Source organism: Vipera ursinii (assembly GCF_947247035.1).
Source record: "Vipera ursinii genome assembly, chromosome: 3".
In the NCBI taxonomy this organism is placed as follows: Eukaryota; Metazoa; Chordata; class Lepidosauria; order Squamata; family Viperidae; genus Vipera; species Vipera ursinii.
The window spans coordinates 7,321,918-7,348,390 of NC_139516.1; the positions used below are offsets into that span (position 1 = coordinate 7,321,918).

The following is a 26,473-nucleotide window of genomic DNA, read 5'->3' on the forward strand; positions in this document are numbered from 1 at the left end:
CAGCTATGATGTATCAGTTCCCAACCTTTGTGGCTTGGTGGCCCGGGGAGAGTCAGGGGTGGGGGAAAAGAGGGACCCCACCCATAACCTCTGGAGGCAAAAACGCCCCATTGCTTAATTGTTCTCACTGTCAGGAAATTTCTCCTTAGTTCTAGGTTGCTTCTCTCCTTGATTAGTTTCCATCTATGGCTTCTTGTCCTGCCTTCAGGTGCTTTGGAGAACAGATTGACACTCCCCCCCCCTTCCTTGTGGCAACCCCTCGAATATCGGAAGATGGGTATCATGTCACTCCTAATCCTTTTTTTTTTCTTCATTAGGCTCAACATACCTAAGTTCCTTTAAGCGTTCATCATACAGATTATCCTGCAGTCTTAGTTGCTCTTCTCTGCACTCTTTCTAGAGTCTCAACATCTTTTTCATATCATGGCAACCGAAACTCGAATGCAGTACTCCAAGTCTGGTCTTACCAAGGTATTATAAAGTGGATTTTGTAATATACGGATGTGCAAATGATCTTTTCCTTTTTTTTTCCTTCTTCTTTTCCAGCTTGTTGCTTTAGAGAGACAAGTCTTTGATTTTCTGGGCTACCAATGGGCTCCGATTCTGGCCAATTTCCTCCACATCATCATGGTGATCCTGGGCCTTTTTGGGACAATCCAGTACAGACCACGCTACATTGTGGTGGTGAGTTTGCTAACGATTCCAAGGCTGGCATTGGAATAATAGCCAAATGGGGATTTGGTGCCCGCTGGATTCAATGAGACTTAACTATTGGAAGATTATTGCACAGTTATTGCAAATTCTATGCAGAATTTTATTGCCTCAAACTAAATGGTGGAACTAGGCCACCAGAACTGGTGGCTACAGGTAGTCTATTGCTAAGCTGTGAAGTGGGTTTTACCCTGTGTTCTTGCCACAGTTGTTCAGTGGGTCACTGCAGTTGTTAAATTAGTAACACGATTGTTAAGAGAATCTGGCTTCCCCATTGACTTTGCTTGTCAAGGTGGCCACAAAAGGGGATCACATGATCCCAGGACAAGGGTCATAAATATGAACCAGTTGCCAAGTGTCTGAATTTTGATCATGTGACCACAGGGATGTTGCACTGGTCGTAAGTGTGAAACGCGGTCATAAATCCCTTTTTTCAGTGCCGTTGTGTCTGACAACTGGTCCTCGCACTTACGACTGTCTCAGCATCCCCACAGTCATCTGATCAACATTTGGGCAGTTGGCAACCCGCCTGTATCTACAACGGTCGCAGCATCATAGGGTCATGTGATCACCTTTCCAGCTGGCTTCCAACAAGCAAACTCAATGGGAGAAACTGGATTTGCTTAATGACTGTCTGGTTCGCTTAACAGCAGCAAAGATTCACTTAACAACATGGCCAAAAAAAAAGGTCATAAAATCAGGTATAACTGACTGAACACCTGTCTTTAGTAATGGAAATTCTGGTCCCAACTGTGGTTGCAAGTTGAGGATTTCCTATATTTATCCACCATTAATGCAGATATTTCCTCTGGTGCTTGGAGCAGCTGCAGGGCCAATTTTAATTCCTGGGGTGATCCAGGAAAACTTCCAACCACATTTTCACAATCTGCCAGAAAAAGGAATTTTGGGTGTCTTTTTTCCCCTAGTAACGGCTGATCTGTTACTAGCTGGCCTGTTGCTGTTTATACAAATTCAAATATGCAATCAAATCCTCGGCTTGTCTATTTTCCCCATAACACATCTGATTGCGACCAGGACCACTGAGATTGCAAGCAGATAATTGCTTTTGATCTACCCCTTCCAATGGAGGAGACTTAATGCACTTCAATCAAGTGTTTTCGCTTTGTTCTGCAGCCTTTTGGGGGGGGGGGGACAGCGCAACAATCTGGCAGTTCATAATACAAGTGGCTGCAGCTTTTAATTGCCAGCCTAAAGGGTGTTTGCTTGTGGGACTGTTCTTATATGGAGCTGGCCATCCATGGTAATCATCATTAGTCCCTGCATTATGTAAGGGAGCCTTGGGGGTCTTTACATTCCAAACAGCCACAAGACTAACTCTCCCCAATTTGATTAATCACATTGTTACCTGCCAGGTTCTGATGTCAGCACTACTCGTTTGCCAGGCAGGAAACATATAAGCTAATTCATTTTATTGTAAAGCTACATTAACGGAATCTTAGAAGTCTGAAAATACAGTTTATTTTTATTTATTTTATTACATTTATATACCGCCCTTTCCCTGAGGACTCAGGGCGGTTTACAGGGAGTTAAAAAACCAGCAATACAAAAGTTAAAACCAATTTAAAAAAGATTAAACTAGCCCTGTGCAATTAAAACCCCGATTAAAATAAATTACTCCTCAGCCTGGGCCCGAGAGCTCGAAGAGCCAGGTCTTCAGGCCCCGGCGGAAGTCCTCAGCTCCACTGGCAGCTGGTTCCAGAGGGCAGGCGCTCCCACTGAGAAGGCCCTATCCCTGGGTGTCACCCGCCGGCAATCTCTTACCGGTGGGACCCTGAGCAGACCCTCCCTGTGGGAGCGCACTGGGCGAAGGGCATTTGATGCCGGCAGCAGGTGTTCCCTCAAATACCCTGGACCCAGGCCATGTAGGGCTTTATAGGTCATCACCAGCACCTTGAATTTCACCCGGAGGGCAACCGGAAGCCAATGCAGCTCGCGGAGTAGAGGTGTTACATGGGAGTATCGGGAGACCCCCATTACAACTCTCAGATCTAGTTCCAAAAGTGCTTTTTCCGCAAGGCAACTGGACTTTTTTCCACCCCCTCTTTGAAGACGTTTCGCTTCTCATCCAAGAAGCTTCTTCAGCTCTGACTAGGATAGTGGGGAAGGGAAGGATTTATACTCCTTGCAGACAGTCGGTCATTTGCATTCTTTTAGAGAGTCGCTGAGGCCACCTGGAGGTTTTTTCTGTGTCCTCCGGGTCACCCGAGTAGTGCAAAAGAGGGTGGAGCCTTCTTGGAACGGTTGAAAGGATTCTCGTCAACGGCTCTCATCTTCAGCCAGAGCTGAAGAAGCTTCTTGGATGAGAAGTGAAAGGTCTTCACAGAGGAAAAAAAGTCTGTCTAGACCCGGGGTAGGCAACCTCGGCTCTTTGATGACTCGTGGACTTCAGCTCCCAGAATTCCTGAGCCAGCATGGCTCAGCTTGGAAACCTTTCCCTTTCCCCTCAGCATGGCTGGCTCAGGAATTCTGGGAGTTGAAGTCCACGAGTCATCAAAGAGCCAAGGTTGCCTACCCCTGGTCTAGACAGACTACCAAATCTAAGGCCCCACGTAAGTAAGGATGTGTCAAGGGGTGAATTTTTTGACACTCAATGTTAATGGTCTCAATGCTCCTGTTAAGAGAAAAAAATATCTTAACTAGATTAAGGAAGTGTGGAGCTGATGTATTATGCCTTCAGGAAACTCATATTAAGAAAAGCCAAATTAATTTGTTGAGTTACTCTAAACTAGGGAAATTATTTGTAGCGTCTGCTGAGGAGAAAAAGAAAGCTGTAGCAATGTATGTTAAGGAGTACTTGCGTCCTAAAGAATTATGGGCCGACCCGGAGGGGAGAAGCCTGATGCTGGAGATAGAAATGGTGGGAAGCAAAGTGTTACTGGTAGGCATATATGCACCTCATAATAATCAGGGAGACTTTTTCCAGAAAATATATCGGAAAATATTAAACCTGGAGTATGAGCAGATGTGTCTCTTGGGGGACTTTAATGCGGTGGTAGATAGGGCTAAGGATTACAAAACAGGGAGGGGTTGATTTGAAGAAGAAAAAAAAGGGAAAGACAGAGGAAAAAAAGGAAGTCCGGTTGCCTGGTGAAAAAGCTCTTTCGGGACAATCATGAGCTAGATGACTGAGAATCTCCATAGCCATTTCCCAGATCCAGGTTTCCTAATGCAGGGGTCTCCAATCGTTGGGGCCACGGCTGCCTACCCCGCATCCTGTTCAGAACCAGGCTGCACAAGCAGTGGGCAAGCATGTGCGTGCAGCTCCACTTGCGTGAGTGGCGGGTACTCATGCTCACGCATCAAGCTCCACTGCAACGGACTTCCCCATTGACTTTGCTTGTTAGAATACAAGGTCCTTTCCAAAGACACCACCAGAAAGTTGCGTGAGTTTTGCCCCCTTTCTTGCTACAGGTGTTAAGTGAATCCCTGCAGCTGCGAAGTTGGTTGCCATGGTTCCGACAGATGAAACTCTTCAAAAGAACTTCGAGGCATTTTTTACCTTAAAGAATCTTTATTCGAGTCGCATAACTTCCGGCACTTACATAATCAAAGCCAAAATCTGAATTCCTCTCCCCTGGGCACATAGTATCAAAGCACAATTCCCTTCTCCAATTAACAGTCATAAATCACATTCTCCAATTAGTTTGAAATGCGGGCTTTCCCTCCCGCCATTTCTTATCATCTCTTATTTCAATAACCTTGGTTCTCACACTAGTTAGAGTATTGTTATGTCTAACTAAACTCCCATGCACATTCCTCCTCCCCCTCACCTCAGTATCATCTAATTCTAACTCTAATTCTAAGAGTAAAACATAAGAAGGGAAATGGCTGCATCTCCATATGTTGTCAAAGCAAGAACATCTGATGTTAGCAGCGTTGACCTCAGTCACACAGTTGTGAGGTGAATCTGGCTTCCACCCTTGACTTTGCTTGTCAGAGAGTCACCAAAGGGGATCACATGTTCCCTTCCCCCCCCCCCCGGGACCCTGCAACCGTCATAAATATGAGCCAGTTGCCAAGTGTGTGGATTTTGACCATGTGACCGCGGGGATGCTGCAACGGTCATAAGGGTGAAAAATGGTCATAGGTGCTATTGTAACTCTGAATGGTCACTAAATGAATTGTACATCAAGGACTACCTGTACTTAGATAAGATAACCTTTATTGTCAATTTTACTCTGATCACTCACTGACCCACATTAAAAATGAAATTCTGTTGTCTGCTCTCAAAAGAAAGTATATATCTACCCATACCCATACATAACACACATATGCATATACTGCACACACACACACACACACACACACACACACACACACACACACACCATATTTTCCCCAAAATAAGACCTGGTCTTATATTAATTTTTGTTCCAAAAGACACATTATTTTCCGGTTAGGTCTTATTTTCGGGAAAATACGGTACTAAATGCGTCAATCTGGCTGACGATCTTAACCGGGGCTTATTTTTTATATATAGTATATATTTATAAAATTACGAATCCCAGGCATATCTGTGTAGCAATACGAAGTTCTCGAACTCCAGGAAGAATATAAAACAGCTGTTTATTGTTAAAATAGTAAAAACAATAAAAGCAATAAAAACAACTATTTACAAACCTAAAACTTCCCGGAGTTCGAGAACTTTATATTGCTACACAGTATATATTTATATAGGGATGCAGTGGTTCAGTGGGTTAGGACGCTGAGCTTGTTGATCAGAAGGTCAGCAGTTTGGCGGGTCGAATCCTGAGTGCCGCGTAACAGAGTGAGCGCCTGTTACTCGTCCCAGCTTCTGCCAACCTAGCAGTTCGAAAGCACATAAAAAATGCAAGTAGAAAAATAAGGACCACTACGGTGGGAAGGTAACAGCGTTCCGTGCGCCTTTGGCGTCTAGTCATGCTGGCCACATGACCACGGAGACATCCTCGGACAAGCGCTGGCTCTTCGGCTTTGAAACGGAGATGAGCACCGGCCCCTAGAGTCGGAAACGACTAGCACGCATGTGCGGGGGAACCTTTACCTTTACCTTTATATATTTATATATGTTTGTGTATGTATGTACACACATGCACACACACACACACACACACACAAGCACACTAATCCCTGTCCATTTTGAACACATAGCAGAAAGAGGAAACTTGAAAGTTCAGAAGGTTGATGCTATATGGAACAAAAGTGTGGCTGAATCTGGATGTTTCGGCTTCAGATACCACGAAGTCACCCTCTTCTCAGAAGGTAACAAGGAAAACAGGTTGTGAAGAGGATGTGTGGCATATACTGTATGGTTTGGGAAAGGTGATTTTAAAAAAAACCATTTTCAATAAGGAGTAAGATTGTTTTTATTTCCTCCCTTTCTCCCCTCCCCTCTCTTTCTTGCATGTCCCATCCCTCCACCCAGTATGCCATCTGGATGGCCATTTGGGTCACCTGGAACATTTTCATCATCTGCTTTTATTTGGAGGTCGGGGGTCTTTCGAAGGTGAGTGACGTTTGGCTCTGAGCATCTAAAAAGAGGGGGGGCAAAGGGGCCTGGCCGGGGGGGGGGGAAGGGGGGAGTGTCATGGCATGGGGTGGTGTCTCAAGTCTGCTGGTGGGAAGAATCTGCTAAGCCAGAGCGGAGTGTGGGTCAAGAGGTCTTGTGAGCAAGGCCTCTGCTGGTTATCACACAAGATTCAGGTTGGAAAAAGAAAGGGGGGTGGTGGTGGAAGAGGGGATTAAGTTATTCTTCCATAAAATGAATCCAATTTAGTGCTGTACTGCCTCTTCAAAGAAAAGGCTATCAGTCACTGCAAGCTTCCTTGCACGGTTTGGGGCGTAAATTAATTTCCTGAACATCCTTGGCTCTCGCTCTGTGTTGTTGTGTGGATTCGGCTTTTTTCAGCTTCAAACACTTTCCTTCCTTGGGCTTTTAAGATTTCAAAGCTCTTATTTTAGACAAAAATGCAGCGAGACTTCTTATGTTGTCCACGCATACTATCAGCCGACCTCAGTGCCCAGTATAGATCAATAATCTCTTCCCCAACCTTTCGAGATTGGGGGCTGGAGCAGAGGGAGGAAAGAGGGAGTGATTTTGCGGAGGGGCAGGTGTGTGTGTGTGTGTATGTGCGCGCGCGTGCACGCCGCATGAGTGTCCACAGCGTGACTGGGTCCACAAGCGCCCATAGCAAGGCTTGCATGAGTGGGACAGCGAGCACCCATGACAATGCTTGTGTGAATGGGACTGCGACCGCCTGTGACTTTCCCGGTGATGCTTGTGCAAGTGGGGCAGTGTGCACACAGACACACAAGCACCGACCGGTCACTCACATGGCCCGGTGGTGATTAGGCCACGGCCCACAGGCTGGGGACCCCCGGTACAGGTAGTCCTTGACTTACAACCCATTTGTTTAGGAGCTGTGGTGGCCCAGTAGTTGGAATGCAGAACTGCAGTTCGAGTCTCAGCGGCTCAAGGTTGACTCAGCCTTCCGTCCTTCCGAGGTCGGTAAAATGAGGATCCCGATTGCTGGGGGCAAGAGGCTGTCTCTGTAAACCGCTTAAAGAGGGCTGTAAAGCAGGGGTCTCCAACCTTGGCAGCTTTGCTGGCTGAGGAATTCTGGGAGTTGAAGTCCACAAGTCTTAAAGTTGCCAAGGTTGAGGAGACCTGCTGTAGTGTACAGTGTAGTGTACCACTGTGAAGCGGTATAGAAGTCTAAGTGCTATTGCTACTATTGATAGTTCAAAGTTACAGCGGCACAGGAAAAAGTGACTTATGACTGTTTTTCACACTTACGACCGCTGCAGCATCCCCCTGGTCACCTAATCAAAATTCAGATGCTTGGCAACTGACTCACATTTATGACAATTGCAGTGTCCCAGGGTCACGTGATCCCCTTTTGCGATCTCCTGAGAAGCAAAATCAATGGGGAAAGCAAATTCACATAATATCCGTGTTATTAACATCACAACTGCAGTGATTCATTTCACGGCTGTGGTCAGAAAGCTCATAAAAGGGGGCAAAATCCACTTAACAGCTCTCTTGCTTAGCGACAGACATTTTGAGCTCGGTGTGGTTGTAAGTCAAGGACTACCTGAAATTTTGCCCAGCATTTCTTCCTGCATGCAAATGTTTGTGTGTAATTCCAGTCCTTCTAGACTAGAGAATTGTTTGATGTGGGTCAGATGTGAGTAGCTAGAGGTACATTTTCTCTCCAGTGCCTAAATATGTCTGTCTGAACTAAAAGTGGTATGTTGTTGGGTTTTTTTCCAGAATACACCTCTCGTTGCATTTAAGTTTTTTCAAGGTTAGATTTAAATAAAGGGTGTTAAGAGTTGTTTTGGCGATGAAGAACTGTCTAAGAAACAGCTTAGAAAAACAAAGTAAATATTCAGCTACACATCTAGAGAGAGAGTTGAGTTCCGTGACAGTTGCAAATCAATTTCCACAATATTAGCCTTACACACTGGGAGTTGGTGCAGACTGAAAACAGACCTTCCCAATATTTGAGGCCTTTGTTGTAGTTGGCTTCTCCCGAAGGATTCTGAGCATTGCAGTTGATTGCCAGTATTGGATTACTCCAGGAAAAATAGCTATTCTTCCTCTATGGCTCTCTGGAATGCTAAAATTCAGGATTTCCTAAGCAGTGGAAATATTCAATAAAATAAATTTAGGATGTTAACAGTTTTGATGGGATTTCATTCTGTTTCATGCAGCTTAGAATGTGGAATCCTCCTCCTCCTCCTCTCTCTTCCTCCTCTTCTTCCTCCTCCTCTTCCTCCTCCTCCTTCTCCTGTCAGGTAAAGGTAAAGGTAAAGGTTCCCCCGCACATGCGTGCTAGTCGTTTCCGACTCTAGGGGCCGGTGCTCATCTCCGTTTCAAAGCCGAAGAGCCAGCGCTTGTCCGAGGACGTCTCTGTGGTCATGTGGCCGGCATGACTAGACGCCAAGGGCACATGGAACGCTGTTACCTTCCCACCATAGTGGTCCCTATTTTTCTACTTGCCTTTTTACGTGCTTTCGAACTGCTAGGTGGACAGAAGCTGGGACGAGTAACAGGCGCTCACTCTGCTACGCGGCACTCGGGATTCGACCCGCCAAACTGCCGACCTTCCGATCGACAAGTTCAGCGTCCTAACCCACTGAGCCACCAAAGTTCTGATTCTTGCACTTCGGGTGGCCTCAATCATTGTTAATTGATGTTGTTGTGGCGTGATTTTGATGTTGTCTCTCCATCATCTCCTGGGTCTGCCTCGTGTCCTCTGACCTTCTCCTCTTTTTGTATGTGCCCTACATATGGTACTATATCAAAATTCTACCAAAATGAAATGACTTAAGACTCGGATGGAATGTTGGAAAGAATGTTGAACATTCTGGCATTGGTTGCTGACTTAAAGTTGATTCCCCAGAGGTACAGGTGGTCCTCAACTCGCAGCCATTTCTTTAATGACTGTTCGAAGTTACAAAGGCAGTGACCGTTGCAGCATCCCCATGGTCAAGTAATCAGAATTCGGCTGCTTGGCAACTGACTCGTATTTATGACGGTTGCAGTGTCCCGGGGTCATGTGATCCCCTTTTGCGACCTTCTGACAAGCAAAGTCAATGGGGAAGATAGATCCGCTTAACAACCCTGTTACAAACTTAACAATTGCAGTGATTCACTTAACAGTGGCGGCAAGAAAGGTCATAAAACGGGGCAAAATTAAGCTAACAACTCTTTCTCTTAGCCACAAAAATTTAGGCCCAATTGTGGCTGTATGTCCAAGACTATCTGCACGTACAAATTCACACTGTCCTTTAGGCTCACTGATGTTGGAGAGGATAGAAAATAGTGTGTGTGTGTGTGTGTGTGTGTTTTCCCAAATCTTTCTTTTCAAATTGAAGCCTTCCAAAGTAAGCAGAATTTATGCAAGGAACGAGGGCCAAAAATCCCAATAAAGAACATCCTGGCAATCCAGAAAGAGTAACATAGGTCATCTTCTTTGCTGGATCTTGTTCTAAATCAGGCAACTGGTACACAATCTGTTCTCAACAACACTGAAGGGAAAATGTATCCTGGTCTCTAAATGTCGAAGGGCAAAGGCATATATAGAAAAATCCACCTCTCTGCTCCTAACTTCCACATTTCTTTATTTATTTTTCCCCGTGGCAATGTAGAGCTGGGCTGATCTGTCTTTGTCAGCCGAAGGTTAATATATAGTGACAAAATGCAAGGAAGTGCAGTGAGGCAGAAAAGATGGAGTTGTTGATGTGCTAGCTGGCGGGAACGGGTGTCCTTTTCCGTGCAAACAGGTGATGATCCCTGTTAAATTGTGGGTTCTTGGGTGCAGGAATGACGACGCGAGGCTGAGTACAGGATAACTCATATTTTTATTTCTTGCTGGAACTGTACTGAGGCAACAGCTGCAACCAGCCGCAATATATAGTCTAGCCCCTAGGTGGCAGCCAATAGGTTTGAACCAACCATTGCCGCCTGGGGCTAGCCAATTGCAGGAGAGGAGACAGTTAGTCTGGGTTGCTGGAGAGCCGTTAGCTGCTCCAGCAACCCAGGTGGTGTATCACAAGAGCCCAGTACATAACAATCCCGATGGAAAAAGAGGAGGAGGAGGAGGAGGAGGAGGTGGGAGAGAAATTAAAATCTCTTCTCAGTCCTCTGGCTCAGGATGTGGAGAGGAATCCTATAATGGCCTCCTCGGAAGAGCTGCATCCACATTTTCATTCTACTGCCGCCTCAAATCTCTGATTGTAGGTCATTAGTCTTTAAACATCTGCATGGATCTCAGCAGCAGTAACAGTAATAGAGTTGGAAAGGACTTGGAGGTCATCTAGTCCAACCCCTGCTCTCATAGGAGACCTATACTATTTCTGATAGATGGCTGTCCAGTCTCTTTTTTAAAAAAAAACCAGTGATGGAGCACCCACAACTTCTGAAGGCAAGCCATTCCACTGGTTAATTGTCCTCACTGTACAGAAGTTTCTCCTTAGTTCCAGGTTGCTTCTCTCCTTGGTTAGTTTCCATCCGTTGCTTCTTCTGCTGCCTTCAGGTGCTTTGGAAAATAAGTTGCCCCCTCCCTTCCTTGTGGCAGCTCTTCAAGTACTGGAAGACTGCTATCATGTCACCCCTGGTCCTTCTTTTTGCTAGATTAGGAATACCCAGTTCCTGAAGTCATTCTTCATATGTTTTAGCCTCCAGCCCCCTAATGATTTGTATTGCTCTTCTCGGAACTCTTTCCAAAGTCTCAGCATCTTTTTTTGTATTGGGGTGACCAAAACTGGATGCAGTATTCAAACTGTGGTCTTCCCACAACTTTGTACAGCAGTACTACTGCTTCATGTGAACCTTGATTCCATCCTTCTATTAATGCTGCCTAGAATTGTGTTGGCCTTTTTGGCTGCTGCCGCACTCTGTTAGCTGATCTCTAAATTTATTTATTTATTTTATTTTATTACATTTATATACCGCCCTTTCCCGAAGGACTCAGGGCGGTTTACAGGGTGATTAAAAAACCAAAATACAAAAGTTAAAAACAAATTTTAAAAAAAATTATATGTGTCCCTGTCTAAATAAAACCCCAGTTAAAATAAGATTAATCCTCAGCCTGGGCCAGAGAGCTCGAAGAGCCAGGTCTTCAGGCCCCGGCGGAATGAACGGAGGTTGGGGGCAGTCCTCAGCTCCACTGGCAGCTGGTTCCAAAGGGCAGGCGCCCCCACTGAGAAGGCCCTATCCCTGGGTGTTACCCGCCGGCAGTCTCTTACCGGTGGCACCCTGAGAAGACCCTCCCTGTGGGAGCGCACTGGATGAAGGGAACTTGATGCCGGCAGCAGGTGTTCCCTCAGATATCCCGGACCCAAGCCAAATGGTTGTCCACCAAGACTCCAAGATCCCTCTTGCAGTTTGTACTATTGAGCCAGTCTGTGCCTGTACTTTTGAATTTTCTAGTCTAAGTGTAAAACCTTGCTTTCCCCTATGTTACGTTATGTTTTACATTATGTTTCCATCCATAGGAGAAGAGCAGGCAGAGCTGTGGGGAGGGGGTGAAATTAAGCACATCATCAGCTTAGAATCGGTACGTTCCCACAAACAGTCTAAATTCTGTTGATTCTCATCTGGTGCCAATTTAGTATTGAACTTTAGTTGACTGGAGTCTTGTGTGTAGCCGTGAGCAATAAATCTTATGAACTGTGACTTAACGTCTCCAATTGTCACACACACCCCAAACTAAGGATGACAGGTGTGAATCCTCCAAGCTGAGTTCTTTATTGTTTCACACCTATGGACAGCATCTTGCCCGTCGAGGGACTCTTACGCTCTGCATGTACAGTGTACAGATAGTCCTTGACTTACAGCCACAACTGAGTCCAAACTTTCTGTTGCGAAGTGAGAAAAATTGTTAAGAGAATTTCCCCCCAGTTTACGACCTTTCTTGACACAGTTGTTCAGTGAATCACTGCCGTTGTTAAGCTAATAACATGGTTGTTAAGTGAATCTGGCTTCTCCTTTAACTTTGCTGGTCAGAAGGTCGCAAAAAAGGATCACCCTCCAGTCGTCATAAATACGAGCCAATTGCCACGTGTCTGGATTTTGATCATGTGGCCACGGGGAGGCTGCAACAGTGTTAAGTTTGAAAAAGGGTCATAAGTCACTCAATGAATGGTTGTAAGTTGAGGACTACCTGTACTCGGAAGCTGATAGGGACTAGGAACTCAGGTGTAACACCCATGTTTAGCTGCACTCTGTGTAGCCGTTGGGTAGTCTCCAGAAGCAGGACCGTGCAGAGCCTATTTCAGTAGCCCATCTACTGTTTTTTTAGGACTACAGGCAGCCCTCAACTTACAACAGTTCATTTAGTGACCTTTCGAAGTTACAGCGGCACTGGAAAAAAATGACATGACCATTTTTCACACTTATGACCACTGCAGCATCCCTACGGTCACATGATTTACATTCAAAGGCTTGGTTCATATTTATGACGGTCGCAGTGTCCGGGGATCATGCGATCCTCTTTTGCAACCTTCTGACAAGCAAAGTCAACAGGGGCATACGGGTCTACTTAACAAGCCGTGTTACTCATTTAACAACTGCAGTGATTCACTTAACAACTGTGGCAAGAAAAGTTGTAAAGTGAGGCAAAACTCACTTAGGAAATTTCTCACTTAGGAATTCTGGGCTTGTAAGTCGAGGACTACCTGCATACCCTACCTTGAAAATCTCTCAGTGGTGCTTTGTTGTTGTTGCGAAGTCGTGTCCGACCCATCGCGACCCCATGGACAACATTCCTCCAGGCCTTCCTGTCCTCTACCATCTTCTGGAGTCCATTTAGGCTCACGCCTCCTGCTTCAGTGACTCCATCCAGCCACCTCATTCTCTGTCGTCCCCTTCTTCTCTTGCCCTCAACCTTTCCCAGCATGAGGCTCTTCTCCAGTGAGTCATTCCTTCTCATTAGGTGGCCAAAGTATTTGAGTTTCGGCTTCAGTGTCTGGCCTTCTAAAGAGCAGTCAGGGTTGATCTCCTCTAGGACTGACCGGTTTGATCGCCTTGCAGTCCAAGGGACTCGCAGGAGTCTTCTCCAGCACCAGAGTTCAAAGGCCTCAATTCTTTGGCGCTCAGCCTTTCTTACGGTCCAACTTTCACAGCCATACATTGCAACTGGGAAGACCATTACTGCCTTTATGCGTTTCATGTTTGCCCTCAGCTTTACTTCTCCTCCCCATCTCTTCATTTCTCTCCGTCCTGAGTGTTAGGATGGCAGTTTTGCACTGCAAGGCGATCCTCCCTTGGGGATGCTCATTATTACGGCTTCTACTACTGCTAGCTCCAGATTGCGTCTTTGACCCCATCTGGACTCTGATACCCAACTGAAGAGCAACCAAGAGGCGGAATTATGGGTGAGAAGCAGCAAATGAGGATCAGAGCAGCCTCTGCGGACCGCGATGGGGGATATAATTTATTCCCTCTCCCTTCTGAAACCATGACGGGCTCTGATTCTCTTTGGAAGAAGCAGGTTTAGGAATAGCTAATAGCACTTAGGGTCTAGGTAGGACAACTCGCCACGGGCAACTCACCGCAACTCACCATGGGACAATTCAACGCTGTATAAATCATTACATTCGGGTACTTTTATTATGGGTGACCACGTTTTCGTCAAAATTATTGTCACTCTCGTTACTTCTGGATCGACTTTATTCTTATTGGCCACGGTTCTGTTGAAATTAATTAAACTTTTGTATTTGTTGAATTGTCCCCCGAGTTGCCCCACAGCGGGTTGTCCGCAGGAAGACAGCCATGGTGAGTTTTCCCATTCCATAGCATTTAGGCTTATATATCACGCCATAGTGCTTTATAGCACCCTCTGGCCAGTTTACAATGTCAGGGTCCTCATTTTACCGACCTTGAGCCCGATCAGGATCGAACTTCAGGCAGTGTGCAGAGTTTGTTAACCACTGTGTCACCACGGCTCCGGGTTTGCTGCTTTTACAACAATATGGACTTATGGGGAGGTCTTCTGGTCTATGTTTACATGATGTATTCCTGATCCTGAAGCTAGAGATCTACCCCTCAGCCACTGACATCCTTCCTTCAAAACAGGGGTGTCAAACTCAATTTCATTGAGGGCCGCATCAGCATTGCGGTTACCCTCACGGGGCCGGGTGGGTATGGCCAGGGTGGGCGTGGCCTACTAGGTGGGCGTGGCCAGCTCTACATCGTTCGCATGAAGGGTGCCTATGGGGGCCTGGCAGAAGGAGGGTCTCTGGGCCAGGGCCAAGGCAGCGGGGGCCGTTTCCTCACTGTTTCCAGGATGGCTTCGCGGGCCACATGAAACCACTTCGCAGGCCGGATCCGGCCCCCAGGCCTTGTGTTTGACATGTCTGCTTCAAAACATCCTGAACCCGTTCTTTAATCTAGCAACATGTTGCAACCTCTCCTTGATCTGCTAAAATCTGGTGGAAATTTTCAAAACTCAGGTAAGCACCCTGGAATACAGGCAGTCCTCAATATGCAGCCATTCATTTAGTGACCATTTAGTGACCAAGTTATAAAGGCACTGTAAAAAGTGTAATTCATATAGAACGGATTAACATAGTTGGAAGGGACCTTGGAGGTCCTCTAGTCCAACCCCCTGCTCAGGCAGGAAACCCTACACCATTTCAGACAAATGGCTGTCCAGTCTCTTGTTAAAAGCTTCCAGTGTTGGAGCATTCAGAGCTTCTGGAGGCAGGTTGTTCCACTGGTTAATTGTTCTCACTGTTAGAAAGTTTGTCCTTAGTTCAAGGTTGCTTCTCTCTTTGATTAATTTCCATCCATTGCTTCTTGTCCTGCCTTCGGGCGCTTTGGAGTGACTTGTGACTGGTTTTCACACTTATGACCATTGCAGCACTACCGTGGTCATGTGATCAAAATTTGGATGTTTGGCAACTGACATGTATTTACAACGGTTGCAGTGTCCCAGGGTCCCGTGATCACCTTTTGTGACCTTCTGACAAGCAAAGTCAATGGGGAGATCAGATTCACGTAACGACTGTGTCGCTCACGTAATAACCACAGTGATTCACTTAATACTCGTGGCATGAAAAAGATTGTAAAATGAGGCAAAACACACTTAACAACTGTCTCACTTAGCCACAGAAATTTTGGGTTCAGTGATGGTCGTCAGTCAAGGACCAGCTATATTGCTTCGGACAGTGAGATAGGGCAGCATATAAATTTAATAAATAGCAACCATGGGTTGCTATTGTCTGAAATGGTAGGGGGGGTCTCCAGCTTGAGCAGAGGGTTGGACTAGAAGACCTCCAAGGCCCCTTCCCACTCTGTTATTCTGTTAACACCTGCAATTTTCTTGGTAGCTCAGTGAGAAATGGTTCCTCAGAACATGTAGCTAAAAGATATAGAAATATAAAGACTGCCCCCTTCCTCCTGGTTAATAATACATTTTTTGCCTCTTCAAACATGCAAAATTATTCTGCCTTCAAGCTCTTCTCAGATCTGGTCTCCCCAGACTGAATTCATCTGAAGGGGCCTAACCATGCCTTTCTTTGATAACGAAGGGAGGCTGCTGAGCGTGGAAGCCCATCTGCCTCGCGGCCTCTTCCGTCTGTCCCTGCAAAGAGGAGAAATATTTGCATTGCAATTTCCCAAAGGAGAGGCCTCGCCTGGCGTGCCCTCATTGTCTGCGTGTTAGGCAGAAAATATTCAAATGTGTTAATCGGACGCATAATCCTTTCACCGTTTTAAGGTTTTGCATGTGCGGTCTGCAGGTGGACGGGCTCAGCCGTCGTGGCTTAGATCCCTAGAGCATATATCGGCAATGCGGTTATGCAAAAATGGGGCAGGCCGGCACTTCTTCCATTGCAGAGTGTTCGTATGCTTGAGCCCATTTGGCCTAGTGGTTAAGGCATCACCAGGCTAGAAAACAGGAGATCATAAGTCCTGCTTTAGCCATGAAAGCCAGCTAGGTGACTTTGGGCCAATCCCCAGGAGACAGTGAATTCTAGTCCCGCCTTAGGCAGAAAAGTTGGCTAGCTAAATTTGGGCCAGTCACCAGGAGATCAGGTTCATGCCTAGAGAAGGAATAGTAATTGAATCAGAATACAGCTGGAAGGGACCTTGCAGGTCTTCTAGTCCAGCCCCCTGCTCAAGCAGGAGTTTCTCCTTAATTCCTAACAGCGAGAACAATCAACCAGTGGAACAACTTGCCTTCAGACGTTGTGGATGCTTCATCACTGGAGGTTTTTAAGAAGAGACTGGACAGTCGCTTGTCTGAAATGGTATAGGACAGACATGTCAAACTCACGACATCACGTGACGTCTCAGAGCTTTTTCCCTATTGCCGGCAATGGGGTGGACGCAGTTTCCTCGTGATGCATCCGGCCCGCAGGCCGGCAGTTTGACACCCCTGGAATAGGATCTCCTGCTTGAGCAGGGGGCTGGGCTAGAAGACCTCCAAGGTCCCTTCCAGTTCTTTTCTGATGCAAGTTCTAGTCCTGCTTTAGGCATGAAAGACAGCTGCATGACTTTGGGCCAAGAGCCCATCAAGAGCCCATCAAGAGCCCAGGTGGAGCAGTGGGCTAATGCCTCCTTAAGTAACACCAGCTGCCTGCAATTAGTGCAGGTTCGCATCCCACCAGGCTCAAGGTTGACTCAGCCTTCCATCCTTCCGAGGTAGGTAAAATGAGGACCCAGATTGTTGGGGGCAATTAAGCTGACTTTGTAATAATGCTGTTTGGGGTGTGTGTGAAAGCCCTAATAAGCAGGCATATACATAGAATGAAGGCTACTGCTAAGCTTGTAAGCCGCCCTGAGTCTTCGGAGAAGGGCGGGATATAAATGGAATTAAAATTAAAAAAAATAAAAATAAAAATAAAATCCCCAGGAGATAGTGAATTCTAGTCCCGCCTTAGGCAGGAAAGCCAGCTGGGTGGATTTGGGCCAATCCCCAGGAGACTGTGAGTTCTAGTCCTACCTTAGACATTAAGCCTGCGTGAGTGACTTTGGGCCAATCCCCGCCTTAGCCGTGAAAGCCAACTGGGTGACTTTGAGCTAGTCTTTCTCTCTCAGCTCAGTCCGCCTCCAAAGGTTCTGCCGGTGAAAAGAGGAAGAATAAGGAATATTAGCTATGTTCAGCGCCTTGAGTTACTTATAAAGTGATAAAGTTGGGGTAAAAATCAAATAAATAATAAATATCCATCATGCTATTATTCTCTTTCAGCATGATGGGCAATAATCAGCAAAGTTCCGAAAAAGAAGTAATAAGCGAAATAAATACATTAAAGGCCAAAAAGCAAAGTAATCTAATTAGATCTCCAGCACTGTTCACTATATTTTCCCATTGTTTTGCTATCGTTGGATGTCACCCTGGCTTTTATCACATCCCATAAAAACACTTCCGTTTGTTGTTGTTTTTTGAACTTCACACCTCTCTCTTTTGGGGATTCTTATCAAGGCCATCCAGTCACACTTACTTCCCTTTCCTCTTTACACATTCACTCTTTCCTCAAATGCTGCATGATGACTGCATTCAACTTACAGCCAAATTTCTCCTAACCTTCTTCCGTGGAACCAAAAAGGTCAAAAACATTTAATTTAATTTAATTTATTAATATTTCTATACCGCCCTTCTCCCGAAGGACTCAGGGCGGTGTACAGGGCAAGAATAAAACATAAAGTTACAAAAATTAAAAAGTAATTAAATACATGCCCATAAAAAACAATAAATACATTAATAAAACCCCCAATAAAATGATAATAAAAACCCCAGCAATCCCACCCTCAGGCCAGGCCGGCTTGTTCGAACAGGTATGTTTTCAGATCGCGGCGAAAGGAGCGAAGATCGGGTGCCGTCCGGAGCTCAACCGGTAACTGGTTCCATAACTCCGGGGCGCCCACAGAGAAGGCCCTCCCCCTGGGGGCCACCAATCTACATTCTCTGACCGGTGGCACCCTGAGGAGTCCCTCTCTGTGGGAGCGCACAGGGCGGAGGGAAGTTGACGCCGGCAGCAGGTGTTCCCTAAGGTACTCCGGCCCCCTGCCATGTAGGGCTTTAAATACCATTACTAGTACCTTGAATCTCACCCAGAAGACAACTGGCAGCCAATGCAGCTCACGGAGCAGAGGTGTGACATGGGAGTATCGGGAAACTCCCGACACAACTCTCGCGGCTGCATTCTGTGCCAGTTGGAGCCTCCGGGTGGTCCTCAAGGGCAGCCCCATGTAGAGAGCGTTGCAGTAGTCTAGTCGAGAGGTCACGAGCGCGTGAGTGACCGTGCATAGATCATCCCGGCTTAGATAGGGCCGCAACTGGCGCACCAGGCGAACCTGGGCGAAAGCCCCCCTAGTCACAGCTCCTATATGGTCTTCTAGGGTGAGCCGTGAATCTAGGAGGACTCCCAAGTTGCGAGCCCTATCTACGGGGGGTAATAATTCGCCCCCCATAGCGAGAGGTGGAATGTCCGAATAAACCCGGGATGAAGGTATGCAAAGCCACTCGGTCTTGTCGGGGTTGAGTTGAAGTCTGTTCCTCCCCATCCAGACCCGAACCGCCTCCAGGCAGCGGGACATCACGGCGAGGGCATCACTGGGGTGGTTTGGGGTCGAAAAGAAAAGCTGGGTATCATCAGCATACTGATGATACCCAACTCCAAAACCACGAATGATCTCACCCAGCGGTTTCATATAGATGTTAAACAGGAGAGGCGAGAGGACCGACCCCTGAGGAACTCCACAAATGAGAGACCTCGCGGTCGACCTCTGCCCTCCTGCCAACACCGACTGCGAGCGTCCCTGGAGATAGGAGGAGAACCACTGCAAAACCGTGCCTCCCACTCCCAATCCCCCGAGACGCCGCAGCAAGATACCATGGTCGATGGTATCGAAAGCCGCTGAGAGGTCTAATAGGACCAGGACAGAGGAATGCCCCCTGTCCCGAGCCCTCCAGAGATCATTCACCAGCGCGACCAATGCCATCTCCGTGCTGTACCCGGGCCTGAAACCCGATTGGTACGGGTCTAGATAATCCGCTTCATCCAGGACCAGAGGGAGCTGATGTGCCACCACACTCTCAACAACCTTCGCAAGAAAGCGAAGGTTGGAGACAGGACGAAAGTTGTTCAATATAGCTGGGTCCAAGGCAGGCTTCTTGAGGAGAGGCCTCACCACCGCCTCTTTCAAGACGGCGGGGAAGCTACCCTCACTCAAAGAGGCCAATATAACTGCCTGGAACCAGCTACGTGTCCTCTCCCGGGCTGCATAAACCAGCCAGGAAGGGCACGGGTCCAATAAACATGTGGTGGTGCTCAGCCTCCCCATGATCCTGTCCACTTCCTCCGGAGTCACAGAATCAAACTCCTCCCAGGTGATATCGACAAGACCGCCCGTGTCCTGCTCGACAGACTCTGCCCAGTCAGAGTCCAGACCGGTCCGAATCCGAGCGATTTTGTCCGACAGATGCTGGTTAAACTCCTCGGCACGACCCTGCAAGGGATCCTCCCTCACCTCCTGATTCAGGAGGGAGCGAGTCACCCTAAACAGGGCGGCCGGGCGATTATCTGCGGACGCGATAAGGGTGGCGGTTAGACCTCGCCTCCCTTATCGCAGCGAGATAAGACCTAGTATAGGTTCTTAGTCGCAATCGATCGGATTCGGATCGGCTGGATCTCCAACCGCTCTCTAGGCCCCGTCTCCGACGCTTCATCTCCCGGAGCTCCACGGAGAACCATGGGGCTCGACGGGATCTGCACCGGGTCAGGGGCCGCAGGGGTACAACTCGGTCAAGAGCCTCAGTGGCTGCCCTTTCCCAGGCTTCCACTAAGGCGTCTGCCGAGCTGTGAGCAAGGGAGGCAGGTGGGGACCCCAGCGCCGCCTGGAACCTCTGGGGATCCATTAAGCGTCTGGGGCGGTACCACTTGATAGGTTCCACACACCCACGGCGGGGGGTGGCAAAACGGAAGATCAGCCGCAGGAGATGATGATCGGTCCATGACAGGGGCATAACAATTGGGGAGCCCCCACCAAGATCATCTAACCACCGTCCAGATAAGAAAACTAGGTCAAGGGTGTGGCCTCCCTCATGAGTCGGTCCCGAAATTACTTGCGTCAGGTCCATGGCCGTCATGGAAGCCATGAACTCCCGAGCCAACTCAGATGATCCTCCCAGAGATGGTAGATTGAAGTCCCCCAAAACCATAAGTTTCGGGAACTCAATCACCAACCCAGAGAGGACATCGAGAAGCTCAGGCAGGGCTGCTGCTGCGTGACTAGGCGAAAGGTACACCAGCAGCAAGCCCAACTGCGCACCAGGGCCGCATCTCAAAAAGAGAGACTCACACCCGACTATCTGGGGAACGGTGGCCTCCCGTGGGCACAAGGTCTCCCTCATAACAGCGGCCACTCCCCCACCCCTACCCTGAGCCCGAGGCCGGTGCAGCACCCGGAAACCTGGTGGGCAAAGATCAACCAGAGGAATGCCGCCCTCTGGGCCCAACCAAGTTTCCGTGATGCAAGCCAGGTCCGCCTGCTCACCCTCGACCAAGTCACGGACAAGAGGAGCTTTGTTAACGACCGACCTGGCATTCAAGTACACCAGCCGGAGCTCAGGAGGCTGCACATCCTCACTCCCGGGACCTCGGGGCGGAACCAGAGGGTCGGAGTGCCTCACCGCTTGTAAGCAGCGGAGAGACCTTCCCTGAGATCGATACGGCCCTCTGTTCCTACACCTGCTGCCATTCCCTAACGTCGTGGGAATGGGTAATCCCACGACTGGCCCTGGAGCCCCAGAAGCGACCGACCCCCGCTCCTCCCCCCCGCGATCCGCCTCGGCACTGGCCTGAACAGAGGTTGTTGGACTGCCCCCCTCGTCCAAACAACCAAAAGAAGAACCCTCCCTCCTCCCTAACCCCCGAAAAATTTTTGACAAAAAACAAACCAGGGGCCTCTTGTTAGGTTTACGTCGGAGGCCCATACCCGTGCCCAGCCATCTCTCAGGGTCCCAATAAGTGGGCCCTTCCTCGAGATTGTGCTCGGCTGGAAAGGCGGGTCGCCCCCAGGAAGGGGGAGCACCCCTGAGGGCGAGCAAGTCCGTAGAGGAATACCTAAAACAAGGCATAAGAGCAGTCCAGATACAGGCAGTCCATAGTCAATTAATTAAGGAGGGTCTAAGCAGAGGACAAATAGGTGTCCCGAGCCTCCACCCAGCCGCTGCCACTCAGCTGGGTGCAACCCCAGGACAGGCCAACCACCGTCCTCTCACGACAGTCGCAAAGCCTATTCCTGGGGGAGTGGTCCGAAACACCCATCCTGGGTATAGCATGTCCCCTAGAGCTCTCACCTCTAGGGGCAGCAGATGTAAGTTCAAGCCACCCTCTCACGGTGGCTAGTACCCAGGGAACTCTGAATCCTTTGGGGATGATATATGGATGACAATAAGCAACAGTCCGAAGGCAGAGATATAATAGTATCATAATCCATCATAATACGCCATCAAAGTCTGCACTGCTAAATAACCGAGTCCTCCGTTGCTCTGCCTTTCCAGAAGATTGTTCATGGCCACAACTCCATGGGCCCTCAATTCTGCAGTCATTGGGGCCTACCAGATTGTAATCAGCTAAGTCTAACTCTTTTAGGTCCAAAAATCCAATGGCACCGACCAAAATCACAACAGGTGCCACGGAAAGCATAGGTCTTTCAAGGGACCGCTGGGCTCCATTGGGATCCACCGGAGTTAACCGGCTAGCCCAGGAACCTTCGAGGCCACCAACAGCAGTGAGGGTACCAGGCCATCTGGAAAAAGCAAAGCAAACAGGGGAGAAGACAAGTTGAGTGCAGCGTCGCCGCTGAGCCACCAAGGCTGCTGCCACCACCAGAGCGCTGCTGCAGACACCGCCGCCATTGCTGCCGCCGCCAGGACGCCGCCGGAACCAAGAATGATCCAGCCATTCCTGCCGCCGATGGAAAACGGGCCGAAAAGTCTCAGGCGGGAGCGGGCAAACGGTCGGGCAAACGACCTAGGGAGCAGTCGATAACAAAGGAGGCCTAGAGCGGCCCGGGAGCAATGCCGCCGCCGCCGCCGTCGCCATCAGAATGAGCCGAGAACGCCGCAGCCGCCACAGCCGAAGGCAGACCAAGCCGACCACAAAAGCGGCCCGAAACGGCCCGAAACGCCTCCGCCGAGACCGCCAGCAGCCAGGGACCCTCCGAAGACGCCGGCTCCACCGCTCCACCGCCGAAAACGCCGCCACCGGCCGCCGAAACCGCCAGACGCCGCAAGAAACGGCCCGGAAAACGCCCGAAGCAGCAGGGAGGCGCCACGAACATCCAGTCCGAGAAAGCAGCAGACCAGCATCAGCAGACCAGCAGTCCAACACCATCCAACTGCCAAATCGTTGCCATCACTATCACCCCAAAACAGAGGGTATAAACACCCCTGGGGGGCTCCTGGGACGCCTGTTTTCTGGGACTTGCAGAGCTCACCCTAACAGATCCGCCTGCATGTCCGCCATCTTGATCTTTCTTGCATGGCCTTCTATCTAGCTGTTCTTGCTTCTTTCGACAAATATCCTGTTCTTTAGAGAAGACCACTTGCCACTTTAATGCTGCCTTTTCACTGGTATTCGCATATCATGAAATCGAAATATTTGTAGCTTAGGATTGAACTGTAGGGTCCTGGTTGCCTTCTGAACTTGGTCATGTTCTTGCAGACATTTCATTACCCAACTAGGTAACATCATAAGCGCTGGAAGGGAGGAGGAGGAGGAGGAGGAGGAGCTGCCCTTGGTGCTCTCTGAACTGATTGCTTTCTTACAGACATTTCATTGCGCAACTAGGTAACATCATCGGTGGTCGAAGGGGTGTTATGGAGAGGAGGAAGAGTGTGGGGTCCTTGCTGCTCTCTGAGCTTGGTTGTTTTCTTGCAGAGGTTTCATTACCCAACTAGCTCCCATACGAACTCAGCTCACAGGGCTGTTGTGTGCAAAATAGGAGAAGGAGGGAATTTTAGGTATAATGAAGGCAGGATATAAATACGTAAAATAAATAAAAATAGAATAAAATTTCCTATTGCCCTAGAATAGAGTTGAATGTGGATAAATAGTTGCGCTCATTCAGACGTGTTATTGGCTGTTCCACTGGCACCGTAGGATCAAGCTGATAAAATAAGTTCCCCTACTTGCAATGGGTGTTATGTGTGTGTGTCTATCTATCTATCTATCTATCTATCTATCTATCTATCTATCTATCTATCTATCTATCTCCTAGAATCCATATGGGTCAATCTAAAAGGAAAGAAATAATGACACAGTTATAGGAGTACACTACAAGCCACCCAACCAAGGAGGAGAAATAGATGAACTTTTTGCTAAACAACTAACAAATCTATGTAGGAAACATACCACTGTAGTAATGGGAGACTTCAACTACCCAGATATCATCTGGGAGACGAACTCTGCAGCGAGTGGGAGATCAAAGAGATTCCTAACCAACCTAGCTGACAACTTTCAGGTGATTTGGATATCATGCAAACGTGCTTGCTTAATAGAAAATAATTCAAACAACGTCTTAAACTTCAAAAGAGCTGATTTTAACAAACTCAGAGAGAACCTAGGAAAGATATCCATGGATGAAAATCCTAAAGGGGAAAACAGCGCAAGAAGTGTGGGAAGCTTGCTTTCAGAAGTTGTGGGTGCTTCATCACTGGGTGGGGTTTAAGAAGGGATTAGACAGGCATTTGTCTGGAATGGTATAGGGCAGGGGTAGGCAACCTTGGCTCTTTTATGACTTGTGGACTTCCAGAATTCCTGAGTCAGCTATGCTGAGAGTTGAAGTCCATGAGTCATAAAAGAGCCGAGGTTGCCTACCCCTGGTATAGGGTCTCCTGCTTGAGAAGGGGGTTGGAATAGAAGACCTCCAAGGTCCCTTCCAGCTATATTCTGATTGATTGAAATGTGCTGTCATCCAGACTAGTCAAATATGAATTCTTTCCCAGGTCAACATTTCCTGTGTAAACAAAGACAATTTCTAAATATAGAAAATAAAATCCTTTCCTTTGAAATCCTAACTTAGCACAGGCAGGCTAATTTTAATAAGGCAGATGGGGCTAATTTTGTATTATTACTGTAAATGTTTACCAAATCATACCGTGGTTGTTTGGGTTTGGCTTGGAGTAATATGTAAACCTAGTTTTTGTGGCTTGTGAATAATAATTTATGGCTTCAGCATGTTGTATCCTCCTAACTAATTATGGTTTATTCCAGTAAACAAAAATGCTATTTATAACATGTTCCAACTGGGAAGTTGTCCAACCACATGGAAAATTAAGGAATAAAATATAACAGGTATTCTGTCTGTCTATCTATCTATCTATCTATCTATCTATCTATCTATCTATCTATCTATCTATCTCCTTAATAACTTTAAAAATCCTCGAACTCTGGATAATAGTAAAACAGCTGTTTATTGCTTAAAAGCAGTAAAACAATAAAATCAGCCATTTATAAAACATAAAAATCAACTGTCTTAGCTTTTGCTGGTCCACTGCCAGCGTCATCAGAGTAAGCATTGGGGGTGGAAGGTTCACTTATAAACCCAAGTGACTTCGCGCTCTACCCATTGATCCTGTGATGGGCTTGCCTGTTCTAATTAGCTGTAGTTGCTCTAATTGTCCTGAATCTCCTTTTCTGCATTTTAATCCTGTCTCCCTCTTTCTTCCCATTGTTCCTTCGTCTTCCTGTTCTATTTTACCCACTCCGGTCAGTCCTATCTGTCCTCACTGTATCTCATCCCCTGGTATATTTGCCAATTTTGGGGATCGATCTATCTATCTATCTATCTATCTATCTATCTATCTATCTATCTATCTATCTATCTATCTATCTATTCTATCCCATCAGTCTACATCAGGGGTGTCAAACTCAGCCTTCCATCCTTCTGAGGTAGGTAAAATGAGGACCCAGATTGTTGGGGGCAATTAAGCTGACTTTGTAATAATGCCGCTTGGGGTGTGTGTGAAAGCCCTAATAAGCAGGCATATACATAGAATGAAGGCTACTGCTAAGTTTGTAAGCCGCCCTGAGTCTTCGGAGAAGGGCGGGATATAAATGGAATTAAAATAAAATAAATAAATAAATAAAATTTCATTGAGGGCCGCATCAGCATTGCGGTTGCCCTCAGGTGGCCGGGTGGGTGTGGCCTGGGTGGGCGTGGCCTACTGGGTGGGCGTGGCTAGAGTGCGTATGGCCTATTGGGTGGGCGTGGCCAGCTCAACATCGTTGGCATCAAGGGTGCCTATGGGGGGGCCTGGGCAGGAGTGGGACAGATCTGAGGGTCTCTGGCAGAAGGAGGGTCTCTGGGCCAGGGCCGAGGCAGTGGGGGCCGTTCCCTCACTGTTTCCAGGATGGCTTCGTGGGCCGCATGAAACCACTTCACGGGCCGGATCCGGCCCCCGGGCCTTGTGTTTGACATGTCTGGTCTACATCTATCTATCTATCTATCTATCTATCTATCTATCTATCTATCTATCTATCTATCATCTATCTATCTATCATCTATCTATCTATCTATCTATCTATCTATCTATCTATCTATCTATCTATCTGTGGCTTTTTCTTAATTTTTCTTATTGCCTTTTTTTTAATCTATGATGCTGAAAGTATGTGTTGTTGAAACTATGATTGTGTGCCGGTCCATGTGTTGTGACTCCTTAATCTCTAAGCCTGTTCGTGTGTTGTAACTCCTTAATCTGATACATCCTGCTTGGGTGTAGTCAGTGGCTCAGTTCTCACTTCCTGCAAAGAGAAAAAAAATCCACAATTCTACAAATCCACAGTCTCATTTTAGCCTTAATCCTAACCTGCTTATGTGAATATAATTACACAGTAGTTAAAATGTAAGTCCTCTTTAGGGTCCTCCTCCTTTCCTCCTCCTCCTCCTCCTCCTCCTCCTCCTCCTCAACCCTCCTTTTTCCTGCTTAATCCATAAAAATGAGATCAAGTAAAGTAGATTAAGCAAAACCCTACTTCTACCAAGTGCATGTGCACCCTTTCTAGCCACCCTTGTTAAGTGAATCACTGCAGTTGTTTAAGTTGGTATCACGGCCGTCAAGTGAACCTTGACTTTGCTTGTCAGAGAGCTGCAAAAGGTGATCCACATGATCCCAGGACATGACAGCCATCATAAATACAAGTCAGTTGCCAAGGGTCTGAATTTTGATCAGGTCACCATGGGGAAGCTGCAAGGTCATAAGTGTGAAAAAAACATTGCTGCAACAGTTGTGAATGGCTT

The 26,473-nt window shown here is 47.5% G+C and overlaps 1 protein-coding gene across 1 annotated transcript in view; it reads left to right on the plus strand.

Moving 5' to 3' along the window:
• Positions 1 to 26,473, plus strand: part of NKAIN4 (sodium/potassium transporting ATPase interacting 4) — a 113,423-nt gene that overhangs the window by 42,883 nt on the left and 44,067 nt on the right. The window contains exons 2-3 of the mRNA XM_083361002.1: positions 547 to 684; positions 6,137 to 6,217. Of these exons, the coding sequence (XP_083217128.1) occupies positions 547 to 684; positions 6,137 to 6,217 (219 nt within the window). The remainder of the gene's footprint in view (positions 1 to 546; positions 685 to 6,136; positions 6,218 to 26,473) is intronic.